This window comes from Sorex fumeus, unplaced genomic scaffold, assembly GCF_029834395.1.
Source record: "Sorex fumeus unplaced genomic scaffold, SorFum_2.1 ptg000098l, whole genome shotgun sequence".
Lineage (NCBI taxonomy): Eukaryota > Metazoa > Chordata > Mammalia > Eulipotyphla > Soricidae > Sorex > Sorex fumeus.
This window is the reverse complement of record NW_026606155.1, coordinates 1,613,334-1,628,767: the sequence shown is the minus strand read 5'-3', so window position 1 is coordinate 1,628,767 and position 15,434 is coordinate 1,613,334. Positions and strand designations below refer to the sequence as shown.

The 15,434-nt window shown below is 46.7% G+C and overlaps 1 protein-coding gene across 2 annotated transcripts in view; it reads left to right on the top strand.

Moving 5' to 3' along the window:
* The first annotated feature begins 2,018 nt into the window (after positions 1-2,018).
* PPP4R4 (protein phosphatase 4 regulatory subunit 4) overlaps positions 2,019-15,434 on the top strand; it is a 121,646-nt gene continuing 108,230 nt past the window's right edge. The window contains exons 1-2 of one of the 2 annotated variants that reach the window (XM_056133127.1): positions 2,019-2,291; positions 3,268-3,341. In XM_056133127.1, the coding sequence (XP_055989102.1) occupies positions 2,169-2,291; positions 3,268-3,341 (197 nt within the window). In that variant the 5' untranslated portion in view covers positions 2,019-2,168. The other variant, XM_056133128.1, reaches the window with a different exon arrangement.

Genomic DNA, 15,434 nt, shown 5'->3' with positions numbered 1-15,434 from the left:
CACTCCTCTAATTCATTTGGACCAGTAATAGGAAATCTAACAGAAAAACAGGCAAAGTGTTGTAAATAGGTACATTAGAAAGATAAAAAAAATGAATCTCTGGGGCTGGAGCAATAGTACAGCGGGTAGGGCATTTGCCTTGCATGCAGCTGACCCGGGTTCGATTCCCAGCAGGAATCATATGGGCCCCTGAGTACCACCAGGGGTAATTCCTGAGTGCAGAGCCAGGAGTGATCCCTGTGCATTGCTGGGTGTGACCCAAAAAGCAAAAAAAAATCTCAGTGATTCTTAAATATGTGGAAAAAAGATTTCAATGTGCTACTACAGTAATGATAGAAATAGGACAGACCGATCAGACATCAGGCAATAATGAATGTTAGTGGGTAATACGGGGAACGAACACAAACTGGCAAAGCCACTGTGGGGAGGGAGCCCTGCGGTAGTGAATGCAGGCGGGTAGATCTCCATGACTCAGCAGTTCTGTTTCTTTGGTCCCTAAGGGACGCGTCCAATACATTCCAGCATTGTCTGTGATAACAAGGAACTGCCAGCAACCGACCTGTCCACCGCTTAAGTAAAATGCGCTAGATGCACAAAGGGAACGCTGTTAGTGGTCAGAACCCAGGGGCTCTTGGCAATGAGTGCCACAGACAGGTAGGTCTCTCAGATATTCCCGGGAAGGAAAAAAAAAAAAAACCAAAACAAATGAGCTCTGAACCACCGCGTCATCCTGGTAAGCCAAAGCAGGTACATAACACTCATTACTGGAGCACGTCTTCTGCAGACTGAAGATGCAAACCCAAAGATGCAAACGCGAAGCAGAGAAAGGGCCGCGTGGAGAAGGAGTGTGGGAACTAACACATGAGAACCGAAGGTGCTGGCTCATTTCTTCTGAGCTCGAGTATGATCAACTTAACTGTAGTCGGGCTGAAGTCCAAAACTCGCCCCTTTCCCATCGCTTCCTACTATTCCATGTTTTTAAATTTTGAGCCACACTCACTGCGGTGATCCTGGATGGCTGTGCTCAGGGACGCACGCGGGGAGCCAGAGACGGAACCCGGGTCCACCGCGTGCAAGGACAACCCAACCCCGTGGTCTCAGGAGTCAAAGAGAAGCAACTCTCGTGCTGCCAGAACTTTCCCTCATTAAGGACTCACTCTTCCTTTTTCACCGCCCCGCCAAGCTAGGGCATCCCCCAAACTTCCTGCTCCATTCTGCCATGTCCCACAACTCAAACAAACCCAGATGCAACTCGAAATGACCTTACTCTACCCTTGGAAACATTTTAGTGACCCTGTAAGTCTCCACTGTGGAAATGCTTTGCGGAGTCCAGAGCAAATCCCCCCAACGCCGCTTCTTCCAGGAGTGCATTGTAGGACACTGCTCCGACAGACACACACCTCGTCATAGCGGCTTTTTTGGGGGGGGCATGCACCCCTCCTTTCTGGGCCACGGTGGTCGGACAGCTGCAAAGGAACTAACGAGACCCCAGCCCCCGCCCCGCCTCCACCAGCAGAGGAAGGAGGGGGGGCTCTGCGCACGCGTAGCGGGTATGAAGGGGGGGGGGACGCGAATTCGGGGGCGGGGCGAGGGCCCCGAAGGCAGCCCCGAGGGGTGGCGGGGGCCCCCGGCGACGTTGCGCGGCAGTTGCGTCCAGCGCCCCCGCGCGCGCGCGCCCGGCGCCCGGGAGGGGGCGGAGCCGAGGCGGGCTCCGGGGGCCTCTGCCCGCCCCGGCCCCGCCCCGTCGCGCCGCAGGCCCCGCCCCTCGGCCGGTCTGGCCTGCCCCCGACCGGCCCGTCAGCCCCGCCCCGCAGCTAGCTCCGCCCCTCCGCGCCGCGGACCACGCCCCCAGGCAGGGTCTCCCCGCCCCCCAGTCGGTCCGCCCCGCCCCCCGGCCGGCCCGTCAGCCCCGCCTCGTAGCTAGCCCCGCCCCGTAGCGCCGCCGGCCCCGCCCCGCCGCGCCGCCGGCCCCGCCCCCGGCGGCCCGCCCCCGGCGGCCCGCCCCGCCCCCTCGGCGAGCCGGGCTCCTTCTCCCGCCGCCCGCCCGACTCGCACCCGGCTCGGCGACCCGGAGCAGGAGCAAGTCCGGCTGCTGGCGGCCGCGGGGCTGCGCGTGTCCGGCATCCCGGGGCCGCTGCGGCCCGGGCGGCGAGGGGGGCCGGCGGTCCATGCATCCGCTGCCGCCCGCCGCCGTCGCCGCGATGGATTTCAGCCAGAACGGCCTGTTCGGCTACATGGATGACCTGCAGGAGCTGACCATCATCGAGAGGCCGGTCCGCCGGAGCCTCAAGGTGCGCCCGGGAGGCGGAGCTGCCCCCCGTGCGGGCCCGGACCCTGGGGCGTCGGGGGCCGTCCTCGACGCGGGCCCCGCCGCCCCCAGCCCGCCCGGGGCTCGGGAACGGCCGTCGGGGCTCGGGGGCTTTGGGGCCAGCCCCGCGCCGGCCGCGCGCGTCCCTCCCGCAGCCCCAGGAGCCGCCCGAGTCGGGACCCACTTCCCGCCCCGGACCCCCCGCCCCCCCCCTGGCCACCCCGGGTGGGCGCGGGCCTCCCCGCAACCCCCCCAAACAGCGCCCGAACTCGAGTTCCGCGCCCGGTCCCGAGTGTCCACACCCCACACCCCCCCGGACCCCCGCCACCGCGCAGCCCCCACTCGCTCCCGAACCCCGCAGTGTCATCGGAGCTCCCCGCCTGCGCTGCACCCCGGGGCCCCCCCGGCTCCCCCGCGCCCACCTGCAACCTGGATTTCCTTCCTGCCCCGGGATGTTCCTTTCCCAGCCCCCCCCAGACTCCTGACCCGGTCGCTCTCGTCTCCACCGGGCTGCAGGTCTTCACCCCACCCAGATCTGTTAGCGTTTTTCTGGGGGCTTGGAAATGCTGGAGTTTCAGCTGTCGGGCCTTGGTGGATTTTTCTTTTAAAAATTAACTATTTTTTTAAAAAAAAATATGTGCAAGTAAAATCGATTTCTGAAGCCACAGCCTGATTCTCCGGTTCCAAGCTCAGAGCATACCCCTGCACCCCAAATTCCCCAAAGCCGTCACCCACTTTAGGCACTGTTGGAGACCCGGGTGTCTGAGCTGCCCCGGCCTGGGATCCCCCCACCCCTACTCTGGGATCTGCCTCTCCTGAGTTCTCATTGATCCTGGGGAGTGGTGTTTTCTCCTTCGTCTGTGCTCCTGAAAAGTCTTTTTAGATAGGGTCCCTGGTTAGGGTGGGGGGCAGGGATGGTGGGATGTTTGAATGCATGATCTGTGTTTTCCCCTTGACAGACGCCAGAAGAAATAGAAAGACTGACAGTTGATGAAGACCTCAGTGATATTGAAAGGGCTGTTTATTTGCTCAGGTACTTGCGGATGCCTTTCTGTGAGTGACAGCGCTGGTGAATGCGTCCCGAAACGTCCCAGTTCTGTTCCAATTCTCCTAGCCACTCAGATGTGGCAAGCTTAGCCCTTAATTAAGATTAAGGTATGGGCCAGCACACAGGAGAATTCATAAAACGTTGTTTTGAGTGGAGCAGAACAACTAATGGTTTGAGTTGAATCGCACTTTTTTTCCTTTTCAGCTTGAGTATTTTCATTTAAGACTCAGTAAGTTTAGCAGAAACTTTAGAATGTGCTTTTGACTGTACAGGAAAAAATGCACACAAAAAAGGTAATTTAATTGGTTGCTCAGGATATCCTAGTTTTATTTCTTTTTCTCTGTGAGCTTTTGAAATTTGAAGCATCCTCGTTTAAATTTCATATCGCTTGCTCTGCAGAATTACTTTAGGCAAATGGTTATTGCAAATATTTGTAAGATTTCTCTCAGTTGGCCCAGAGACATGGTGTTGAGGGTAAGGTGTTGCCTTCAAATGGCTCACTGGGGTTCAGTTCCTGGCACCACATATGTCCCTCAAGCCCACCAGGAGTGATCCCTCCACACAGAGCCAGAAATAAGTCCTGAGCTCTCTGAGGTATGATCCCCAAGATTTAAATTGCTTTTTCATTATTGGAAAAAAAAACGTGTTGCGGATTTAGCATCTTATAAGCTAATGAGAACATTCGCCACCAGATACATGAAAATACTTAAGAAATTTTTCTAAGACATTTGGTGTACCTTTGTCTCAGCAATTTTCTTTAGCTTGTACAATATTGCTCTCCACACCTTTTGGCAAGTTTTTATAATTTTTTTTTTGTCTTTTAGAATCAGATATTGACAAGCAGGTCTCATTTCTCCCCCTGGGATACTTGTCATCTCTGATTCCTTGAGCTCCGGCTACCTTGCCAGTGTCAGGTGCTGGCACGTTTCTTGTTCTTCCTGTTTATAGATCGTGTTTCTAGTCCCATGTTATTCATAATGAGAGTGTTAAAAAGAATCTCATCTCCACGACTTTAATTTTGTTAATTATATTTTAACCTCTTAGTGGTGTCTTGGGTTTCTGATATTAGCTTAATGTGCTTATAATCTAGATCATTCTTTCCAATATTTTTTTATCATTTAAAATGCTTCTAGCTCTTCATTCTTAGGTTGAAATTGTTTCCTCTTCCTTTTCTGATCTATGGTAGCATGTTCTCATCTTTTCTAATTTTTTAAAAGTAAATAAAATTAGTAGTGCATTTTTTAATGTTTACATAGAGAATAATCCACATTTGACTGTTTTTGGTATTCATTAATAATGAGCGAGTTCGGTATGGTGAACACTAGTTGCAAATAGATATTAGCATTATATTTTCTGGCTCTCTTTGGAATAAGCAGACAATTGATTAAAGTTTGGAGAAGTTTCTTTTAACATAGGCCATCTAATGATCTGAGTCGTACAGTCTTACTGTTTTTTTTTTTCTTCAAGTAGAAATGCTGGCTGACAGTTAGGAATTGGAGAATCTTGCTCTATTTTCTTGTGACAGTAGATACCGTAGTCTATGTATCAGTGACAAGGCTTCTTTTTTAAAGATAGCTTATTCGTTTTCTATTTTGCTTTTATTGTTTGCTAGTAAACCAGGTCACCTTTATGGCTGAGACGTCAAGAACTGGAGTTTCATCAAGTTCTAGAATTTACAAAGCCCAAACAGAGGCAGATGGATGCTCTGGGTCTTAGACAAGAGTTTCCAGAGAGATCTGATGTCTCATTTCGTCTCTTGGGGCTTGTCTAGCCTGAAGGAGGTTTGCAAGGTGACTCAGAAAGGAACACTAGTTTGGTTGTGAGGGTATTCTCCGACTGAGTTCTTTTGTGTTCCTGCTAGATCGCCATCTCCTGGGGGGAAAAAGGGACTTCAGCTGTAAACAAGCCTGAAAGGTTCTTTCTTTATTTCCTGGGTACCTGGAGATGGGTCTCCTGCCTCTACTCCAAACTTCGCTTCTGTCAGTGCGTCATCAGCTTCTATTCACTGAGTATTTTATTTTAAATTATTTATTTGTCCCCTTTGTATTTTCTAATTCTGTAGAACCCAACACGGAATCTCTTCTTTCCCCCTTTTTATTCTGTGTAATTTTCAGGTTTGTTTTTGAGCACTTTGCTTTTGCATCACTATTGTCTGGCTTTATTCCCATCTTCTCTTCTTTTGTATATCAAAAAATATTTTGAAATATTAAGTTAGGGTTCAGAATCAGTGGTATAAGTCTCAATAGGAAATTTTTTTTTTTTTTTGCTTTTTGGGTCACACCCGGCAATGCACAGGGGTTACTCCTGGCTCTGCACTCAGGAATTACTCCTGGCGGCACTCAGGGGACCATATGGGATGCTGGGAATCGAACTCAGGTCGGCCGCGTGCAAGCCAAATGCCCTCCCCGCTGTGCTATTGCTCCAGCCCCGGAAATATTTTGTTTTAATGGGAGTTCTGATAGAATGTAAATTGAAGCTAATATCTTTAAAAAAAACATTATAGACAGAGACCAGTCACCTAATAAAAAAAGGAATTACATTGATCATTATCTTTCCCTAAAATATAGAGCATTAATTACTAATGCTATTTTCACAATTAACTTGAGAACATCATGGTTTTGAAGACTTGACACAGTGAGTTTGTAGTTCTGCATATATAGTTTCTGATGTACCATCTGTGGCATTTAGCACTGAAGCAAAACAGCTTTCCTTAATACTCACAGCTTGTGTCTTAGTCAAAATCTTGTATCATAACATCTTTTTCCTGTTCCTTCTCCCTTGTGATTTTGGCATGTATTTTAGGAACGTACTTAAAGCCTGTGCATAATTTTGTTAGAGAAGAGTCTTAAATACATATTCTGTGCTTTTGGTAAGTGAATCTTTACGAATGCATGTCGGATTGTCTTTCAGATAAATCCCAGCACCGTAAGCTTGGCATAAGTGAGTCCATCTTGCAGTGTGGCAACGAACAGGGCTTCACCGACTTGTTCCACTGTCTCGGTTGAGAGATTGTTGGTTTACCATACAGTTGATCTGTCATCTGGTTAATCAACCATACAGTCCACCTAGTTAAAACTCAGATCAGTGGTGTCTCATATTCCCAGAGTTAGGCAACTATTACTACCAACAGTTTTAGATGTGACTCTCATCAACCTCCCCTCCCCCCCCCCCCCCCCCCGCCCCCAAGAAGACTGTGCCTACTAGCAGCCATCCCCACGACTCCCTGCCCCCAGCTTCTTCATGAATCTCCCAGACTTTGAGAGCTGCTGGTCTACTTTCTGTGTCTGGGGCTTGGCTGGTTCTGGACATTGCATGTGAAGGAAATAAAACGATAAGTGGCTCTTTGTTTTTTCTCCCTTCTTTCATAATATTTTCAAGATTCATCCATGATGTAGCGTGTATCAGTCCTTTGATTGTGCCTATTCCATCCCTAGCTTCTAACTCTAACCTTATACTTTTCAGAAGACCTTTCCCACCTGTGGAAACTATGTTCCTGACCCCCCGCCCCCCACCCCCCCCAACACCAGCCCCTCTGGGCCTCAGGTACTACTTAGTAGGAGTTTTTCAATTAGCAATGATTCACTGCCTGGTGTTTCTTGATTTGAATGTGCTTGCATCTCTGTTCTCTTTAATAGACTGTAAGTTCTTGGAGGGCAGGTCATATTTTGTGTTGTTTTGACTCTTCTTTTGTGCTGTCATATAAATACAAAGTTCTTAATGGAATAAAGTATATTTGTTAATTTTAAGATGACCAAAGTGCTGAATTAAGTACCTTCTGACTTTTTTTTTTGGTGTCATATGCAGTAGAATCAGACAGATTCTATCGGTGTCACCCCACCAGGAACAAGTCACTGATTATGGCTAAGTGCTTGTTTTTTCCATCTGTAAAACGAATCCTTTCCGAGTGCCAGGGTTGTTTTAAATGTAGAGGCCTGATATAGAATAGGTCCTCATTAATGTTAATTTATGTCTTTCTCCTTTCCCTATTTCCTTGTTATTTCGTTGCATGAATTTTTAAAAGAAGATAGTGGTGTTTTCTCCTTGATTTGATAGTCACAGACAAGTATGTAAGCTGAGTTTGTGCTAATATGTTAATTTCTTGTGCTAGTAGCGTTTGTTAGAAATCAGAATCTTTACAAATTGTAATTTGAAAGTTCGTTTGAAGCTGAGTAATAGAATCCACCTGTTTTACAGATTTGTTTTCTTACCAGACGACTTTGTCTGTTTTTATTTTTCCTTGCTATGTTCAGGTTATTCTCCTGGCTCTGCGCTCAGGAATCACTCCTGGCAGTGCTTGGGGGCCCATACGGGATGCCAGGGATTGAACCCGGGTCTCCCACATGCAAGGCAAACACCCTCCCTGCTGTTCTATTGCTCCGCCCTCAACTCCAGATGACTGTCTTTTAAGCAGTGTTTGCTGTTTACATTATTATATAAGCATTAAATGTGTTGAGTGGTTAATGTTCCTGATTTTTAAATGTTGTTTATTAATTTTGGGCTTTGGGCCAACGTGGCATTGTTCAGGATCACTCCTGGCAGATTTCAGGGTACCATGTGGGTTGCAAAGATCAAACCTGGCTTGGCTGCATGTAAGACAAGTACCCTACCTACTGTATTGTCACTCCGGCCCCGCTTATTAGTTTTAAATAAGAACTATACCAGTGGTGCTGAGGTTTGGGGTCTGGGAAACTGGAGCCATTGCAATGTTTGACTGGTTCTGTACTGCCTGGTTTGGTGCTTGGGTTCAGCAGTACTGGGGGCCTCAGTATTCAGCATAATCTTATATATCTTGCAGTTAAATCTAGAAATGAAATATATATATTGCAATCAAATCTAGATATGAAAGGTAAAGGTAAAGGTAAAGGTAAAGGCCCTCCCGTTGATCGTCGATTTGCTCGAGCGGGCCCAGTAACGTCTCCATTGGAGACTTTGTTGTTACTGTGTCTGGCATATCGAATACTCTCGGTAGCTTGCCGGGCTCTCCGAGAGGGGCGGAGGAATCGAACTTGGGTCGGCCATGTTGGCCGCGTGGAAGGCGAACGCCCTACCCGCTGTGCTATCGCTCCAGCATCGGCAGCACATATACTAAAAAAAAAATACTAGATATGAAAACTTTGTAAATTTTAGCTGTTGTTAATTACATCTGGGAACTCTTGCATTCAAGACTAGAATAGGGTACCAAGGAGGTGAGAACTCTGGTGATTTCCTTAGTATCTGGTTAGCGTTTTAATAGATTTATCTTTCAAAATGTCTATCCTATAAAATTCCTTGATATGCTTTTATCTCTAAGATCTCATATCAGTTTCTTATTTAATACTTGATGAAGTGAATGATTTAGAGTGTGTGGAAGGAGAGAGAGGAGAGAGAAAGAGAAGGGAGAGAGGGGAGGAGAGAGAAAGGATGGAGAAGCAGAAAAGAAAGTTGGGGTGGGGATCTTAATTGGCCGTTACTGCACAGTTTTCTTGGGTGATGTATATTGGAGCATCCTTTTCAATCTTGAACATCTGGGATGGATAACTAATCAGAAACTTTTTGGTTAAGTAGGGATTCATAAAAATGATACAGATTTGATATTTCATCTTAGTGTTTGTCCACTGCCTTTTCTTTGAGTATGAATCTGTTTGATGATTACAGTTCAGAATACTCTTCCTTGTACAAATCACCCCAGTAACGTGTTTACTATATCAAGTACTGGTTTCTTGTGTGTGTGTGTGTGTTGGTTTCTTGTGTGTGTGTGTGTGTGTGTGTGTGTGTGTGTGTGTGTGTATGTGAGACACCCGGTGATGCACAGGGGTTACTCCTGGCTCATGCACTCAGGAATTACTCATGGAGGAGCTTGGGGGACCATATGGGATGCTGGGAATCAACCCCGGTCGGCCGAGTTCAAGGCCCTACCCACTATGCTATCGCTCCAGCCCCCAAGTACTGGTTTCTTTAAAGTGAAGAATTTAAGGAAGAGAATGGAATAGTCTGAAAGCATAGTTGTAGAATTTTAAAAAATTTTCTACTCTCTTTTGCAAATAGTGTTGTTTTCCTCTATCTCAGGAACAATTTTCTTTGGCAGCTTACCTACACAGTTTTTTCTAAAACTTTAAACTGAATTTTCATAGAAACAGCTCTTTTTGCTTCCATATGTTTATGTAATATTTAAATTGTCTGGGAACAGACACAGCTGACTCTTGTTTATAACCAACACTAGTGAAAGGATTCTAGGAGAGTGGCCGGGAGCGCTGGGCTTTCAGCTGGTCTTTAGCAAGGAAATGGAGGACGGGTTAATTGGGAGAGTCTTTTACTCAGTTAATTGACTTAGTTGCAGGAGAGATGATGGCTTTTCAAACCGTGCACACAACGATCTTGCTTTCTCTTTGGATGCCCATGATTTTTCTCTTTTTATTTTTCCATGTGTTGAGTTTGGTTCTGCTCTGTTCTTCATATATTATATGTTTTGTATATAACCTTGCATAATGAATAAGAGACAAGAGCTGAAGTGATAAAGCAAATGACATTTTTAAACATTAGGAGATAGGTTTCTTGGAGTTGGAGAAATAGCACAACAGATTAGACACTTGCTTTGTACACTGCCAACCTGGACTCAAGTCCCAGCACCACATATGATGGTTCCCTTGAACACTGTTAGGAGTGACCCCTGAGCACAAAGCCAGGAATAATCCCTAAGCAGGGCCAGAAATGACTTTCCTCATCCATCCAAATTAAGTTTGTACCTTTTATGCTAGTGGAAAAGGCAGCTCAGATAGAGAAGAGAGCACCAAGTAAGGGGTGTTGGGAGGATCCTCCCAGGATGGGAGATGCATGCTGAAAGTAGACTATAGACCGAACATGATTGCCACTCAATGCCTCTTTTGCAAGCCACAGCACCCAAAAGGAGAGAGAGAACAAAAGGGAATGCCCTGTCACAGATACTTATGTGTATATGCATTATATGTATATATACATGTATTCAGCCTTATATATATATTAAATTAATGGATCAGGAATCTTAAAGAGGCAATCTCTTAGCAGTATCTTTTTCAAAGCAAATTTTTGAACATAAGTAGAAATATGTTCAAAAAGATAACTTGTTGAGGTTTCATAAATAAACACATTCTTGTAACCAGTTTCCAGAATAAGTAGAAAATATTATCTGTTAGCTTCTGTTATATTCCCGTTCAACCCTCCTCCTCCTTTTTCATTTTTTTGGATCACACTGGCAATGCTCAGGGGTACCTCCTGGCTCTGCACTCAGGAATTACTCCTGGTGGTGCTTGGGGAACCCGATGGGATACCAGGAATTGAATCCAGATCAGCCACATGCAAGGCTCTGCACTCAGGAATTACTTCTGGCAGTGCTTGGGGAACCAAATGGATTGCTTGGAATCCAGCCTGGGTTGGCCCGTGCAAGGCAGGTGCTCTACCCATTGTTAATGATAATCAGTTTTATACTTTTTCAAAATATATGTTTCCATACCACACTCACCACCACCACCAGAGTAGTAATGTCCTTATACCATAATCCTCTGAACTACCGCCAGTTAGGGATCACTCCTGGTGGGGCTCATGACCGTACTAACATATTTAGTGTCAGGGGTAGAACCTGGGTTAGTTACTTGCAAGGCAAGTGCCCTGCCTGCTATACTGTCTCTCTGTCCCCACTTTTTTTCCCTTTTAGTATAATAGTGGTAAATAGATGTGTTTTTTTTCTCCCCTTCAGGAAAAATACTTCTTTTTTTCTTTTTGATTTGGTTTTTGGGTTGAACCCAGCTGTGCTCAGGACTTACTCCTGGCTCTGTGCTCAGGGATCACTCCTGGTAGTGCTCAGAGGACATATTCAGGGTTGGGGATGAATCAGGGTCAGCTATGTGCAAGGCAAGCACCTAACTCCTACTCTGTCTCTTCAGCCCCTTTAAAAGGTACAAACTTAATTTTTTGTTATTTATTTTTATTTATTTTTAAAATTTTTATTAGTGAAACACCATGAGGTACAGTTGTAGACTTACAAATTTTTGTGCTTGGCTTTAAGTTATTGTATAATGATCAAATATCTATCCCTCCACCAGTGCCCATTATCCACCACCAATGATCCCAGTATCCCTCCCACCCTCCCATTCCCCCCATCCCACCCTGCCTCTGTGGCGGAGCATTCCCTTTTGTTCTCTCTCTCCTTTTGGGTGCTGTGGCTTGCAAAAGAGGCATTGAGTGGCAATCATGTTCAGTCTATAGTCTACTTTCAGCATGGATCTTTCATCCTGGGAGGATCCTCCCAACACCCCTTACTTGGTGCTCTCTTCTCTATCTGAGCTGCCTTTTCCACTAGCATAAAAGGTACAAACTTAATTTGGATGGGTGAGGAAAGTCACTTCTGGCCCTGCTTAGGGATTATTCCTGGCTTTGTGCTCAGGGGTCACCCTAACAGTGTTCAAGGGAACCATCATATGTGGTGCTGGGACTTGAGTCCAGGTTGGCAGTGTACAAAGCAAGTGTCTAATCTGTTGTGCTATTTCTCCAACTCCAAGAAACCTATCTCCTAATGTTTAAAAATGTCATTTGCTTTGTCACTTCAGCTCTAGTCTCTTACTCATTATGCAAGGTTATATACAAAACATATAACGTACTTTATATATTCTCTATAGCAGATTTTAAAATTCAGCTCTAGATTGTTAGGCATTAGGAATATATATAATTTCTAGACTTCTTGGATGTTTTTATTACTAAGTTGAGAGATCGCTATAGAGTGTACCTTTTTTGTTGCTAGGATACATGGAGCACAGTCACTAACTAGGTGTGTGCCCTTGGACAAATGCCCTTAACTTCTCTGTTATACCAGTAAAGGATAGAAAATGTTCTAGTTATATTGGTGACATTCTTGCACAGAGACACTTAAAATTAACCCCATTATCTCAGGTGGTGAGCATATCTTTTTCTCCACTCCTTCAAAATATTTATCTCTAGTTAAACAAAAAACCACTCCAGGATATACTAATCAGCTCTGACTTGCTTCTGTTTTGGGGGGGCACACTTGGTAATGCTCAGGGGGAATATCCTTTGCTCTGAGTTGGGGGCCACTCCCAGTGGTGCTTGGGGACCATGCACATTGTAAGGGATCAAACTTGGGCTTCCTGCATGCAAAGCATGTATTTCGCCTGCTGAGTTATTGCCCCAGCCCTAATTCTTATACAATTGTAATTCAGCTCACATGGTTTCAATACCGTTAACTTTCATGGTTTTCACGTTTAAAGTCAGTGCACTTGCACCGCCTCTAAGAGCCCCAGACCTCCACCCCTGGTCTCACTTCTATCCTCTGCCTCTTTCTCCTCCCGCCTCCTCCCACTGCTCAGGAATCTCCATTTTGCAATAAAAGTGTCAGGGTTCTGTCCACATTTGACCCTGTCTGTTCCCTTATTTTGTTTTTCTCTGTACCGCAAATGAATGAGACTCCATTTGTCTTTCCTCTTATTTCACTGAACTGATCACTCTAGTTCCACCTAGGTAGCATGAACTGCAGTATTTCATCTTTTTTTTTTTGGCTTTTTGGGTCACACCCGGCGATGCACGGGGGTTACCCCTGGCTCTGGACCCAGGAATTACTCCTGGCAGTGCTCAGGCGACCATCTGGGATGCTGGGAGTTGAACCCAGGTCGACCATGTATAAGGCAAATGCCCTATCCTCTGTGCTATTGCTCCAGCCCCAATATTTCATCTTTTCTTATGGCTGCAATATATATATATATATACATATATATCACAACTTACCTGTTCATCTATTATTGAACATTTATACATATTTATGCAATATATGTGTCATATGTATGCCAAAATTTATCTGTTCATCCATTATTGAATATTTCTGACTAGAGCGATAGCACAGTGGGTAGGGCGTTCGCCTTACAAGCGGCCAACATGGCCGACCCGAGTTCGATTCCTCCGCCCCTCTCGGAGAGCCCGGCAAGCTACCGAGAGTATTCGATATGCCAGACACAGTAACAACAAAGTCTCCAATGGAGACGTTACTGGGCCCGCTCGAGCAAATCGACGATCAACGGGAGGGACAAATTGGATTTAGTACTATAACAATCATAGGTGTACACACATCCTTCTGAATTAAATGTCTTTGTGTTACTAGGGTAGATGTTAAGAAGTGGGATTGTTGGGTCATATGAAAGCTCTATTAGTCTTTTTTTTTTAAGACATTTTGTTTTCTATTGCTATGAATAACATATGATGTTGCATGGCTGCAGTAGTGGCTGCGTGATTTTGAAATTCTGAAATTTTAACACTTAAATCTGGAGGGATTTCTGCCAAAACCTGCTGGGTTCCAAGATTTGCTCCTGAGTCTCTGGGATCATGACCGTTAAACAGCTTGATCAGGAGCCAGAAAGGCTGTTCATGGGTGATGACTTGGGGTCTCGTTGGGGTGGGGAGGACAGGACTGACTCCACCCCCATCCTGTGAGGCCCAACATGTCTCGTCACTGTGGGCCCAAACCTGACTGTCCAATGGCCTCTGGAGGATGACGGCCACTGAGCCTCCAGGGGAAAGCAGGTGGACGGACAACACCCTTTCCCCCCTGGGATGGCCTGGTGACAGTAATCTACTGTGTGATCCGGACGCATTTCTGCCAAAAGCCGCTGGGGTTTCGAGATTTGTTTCTGAGTCTCTGGGATCATGGCCGTTAAGCAGCTTGATCAGGAGCCAGAGAGGCCTTTCGTGGGCGATGACTTGGGGTCTCATTTGGGTGGGGAGGACAGGACCGGCTCCACCCCCATCCCGTGAGGCCCAAAATGTCTCGTCACTGTGGGCCCAAAACTGTCCAATGGCCTCTGGACGATGACGATCCCCAATCCGCCAGGGGAAAGCAGGTGGAAGGACAACACCCTTTCCCCCCTGGGGTGGCCCAGTGACAGTAACCTTCTGCGTGGTCCGGACGCATTTCTGCCAAAAGCTGCTGGGTTTTGAGATTTGCTTCTGAGTCTCTGGGATCATGGCTGTTAAGCAGCTTGATCAGGAGCCAGAGAGGCCATTCGTGGGCGATGACGTGGGGTCTCATTGGGGTGGGGAGGACAGGACCGGCTCCACCCCCTTCCCGGGAGGCCCAACATGTCTCATCACTGGGGGCCCAAACCTGACTGTCCAGTGGCCTCTGAAGGATGGCAGCCACTGGGCCGCTGGGGCGAACAGGCCAAGACATGAAACCTATTCCCATCTGGGTTGGCCCAGCACTGGTAACCTACTGCAGGGACTGGACGCATTTCTGCCAAAAGCCACTGGGTTTCGAGATTTGTTTCTGAGCCTCTGGGATCATGGCCATTATGCACTTTAGTCAAGAACCAGACAGGCATACCTCCAATTATATAGCTGAGTCGGAGAGGGTTTGTGGGTGTGTTTCCCACATACCTAACTTTTGGCCGTTTACTTTCTTGGTAAACTTTGCCCCAAGTTGTTGGGGTCTGGCCAAAGGCACAGCAGCAATTTTGGGGTAGATATCTGGAAGTCTGAAGGCGCCATCAGGCTGCTGATGCACTTGCCTCACAGGTACAGATTGACCTGCTGGTGGCACCATACCCCCGAGCTCTATTAGTTTCTTAAAAAGTCTTCATACTGTTCTTCATAAAGGCTTAACCACACAAGAGGCCCACCGATAATGAAAAGAGGGTTCCATTTTTACCACATCCTTGCTAACACTGGTTGTTTTAGTTTTTTTTAAATTTTAATTTTTAATGCCATTCTCACTGGTATGAGGTGATATTGTTATTTTGAGTTGCATTTCCCTGACAACAGTACTTTTTCATATTCCTAGTGGTAAACCATATATCCTCACTGGAGAAATATCTGTTTATTTCCTCTCCCTCGATTTGCTCGAGCGGGCTCGAGCGGGCCCAGTAACGTCTCCATTGGAGACTTTGTTGTTACTGTGTCTGGCATATCGAATACTCTCGGTAGCTTGCCGGGCTCTCCGAGAGGGGCGGAGGAATCGAACTCGGGTCGGCCATGTTGGCCGCTTGTAAGGCAAACGCCCTACCCGCTGTGCTATCGCTCCATATTTTGCTGGAGCGATAGCACAGCGGGTAGGGCGTTCGCCTTACA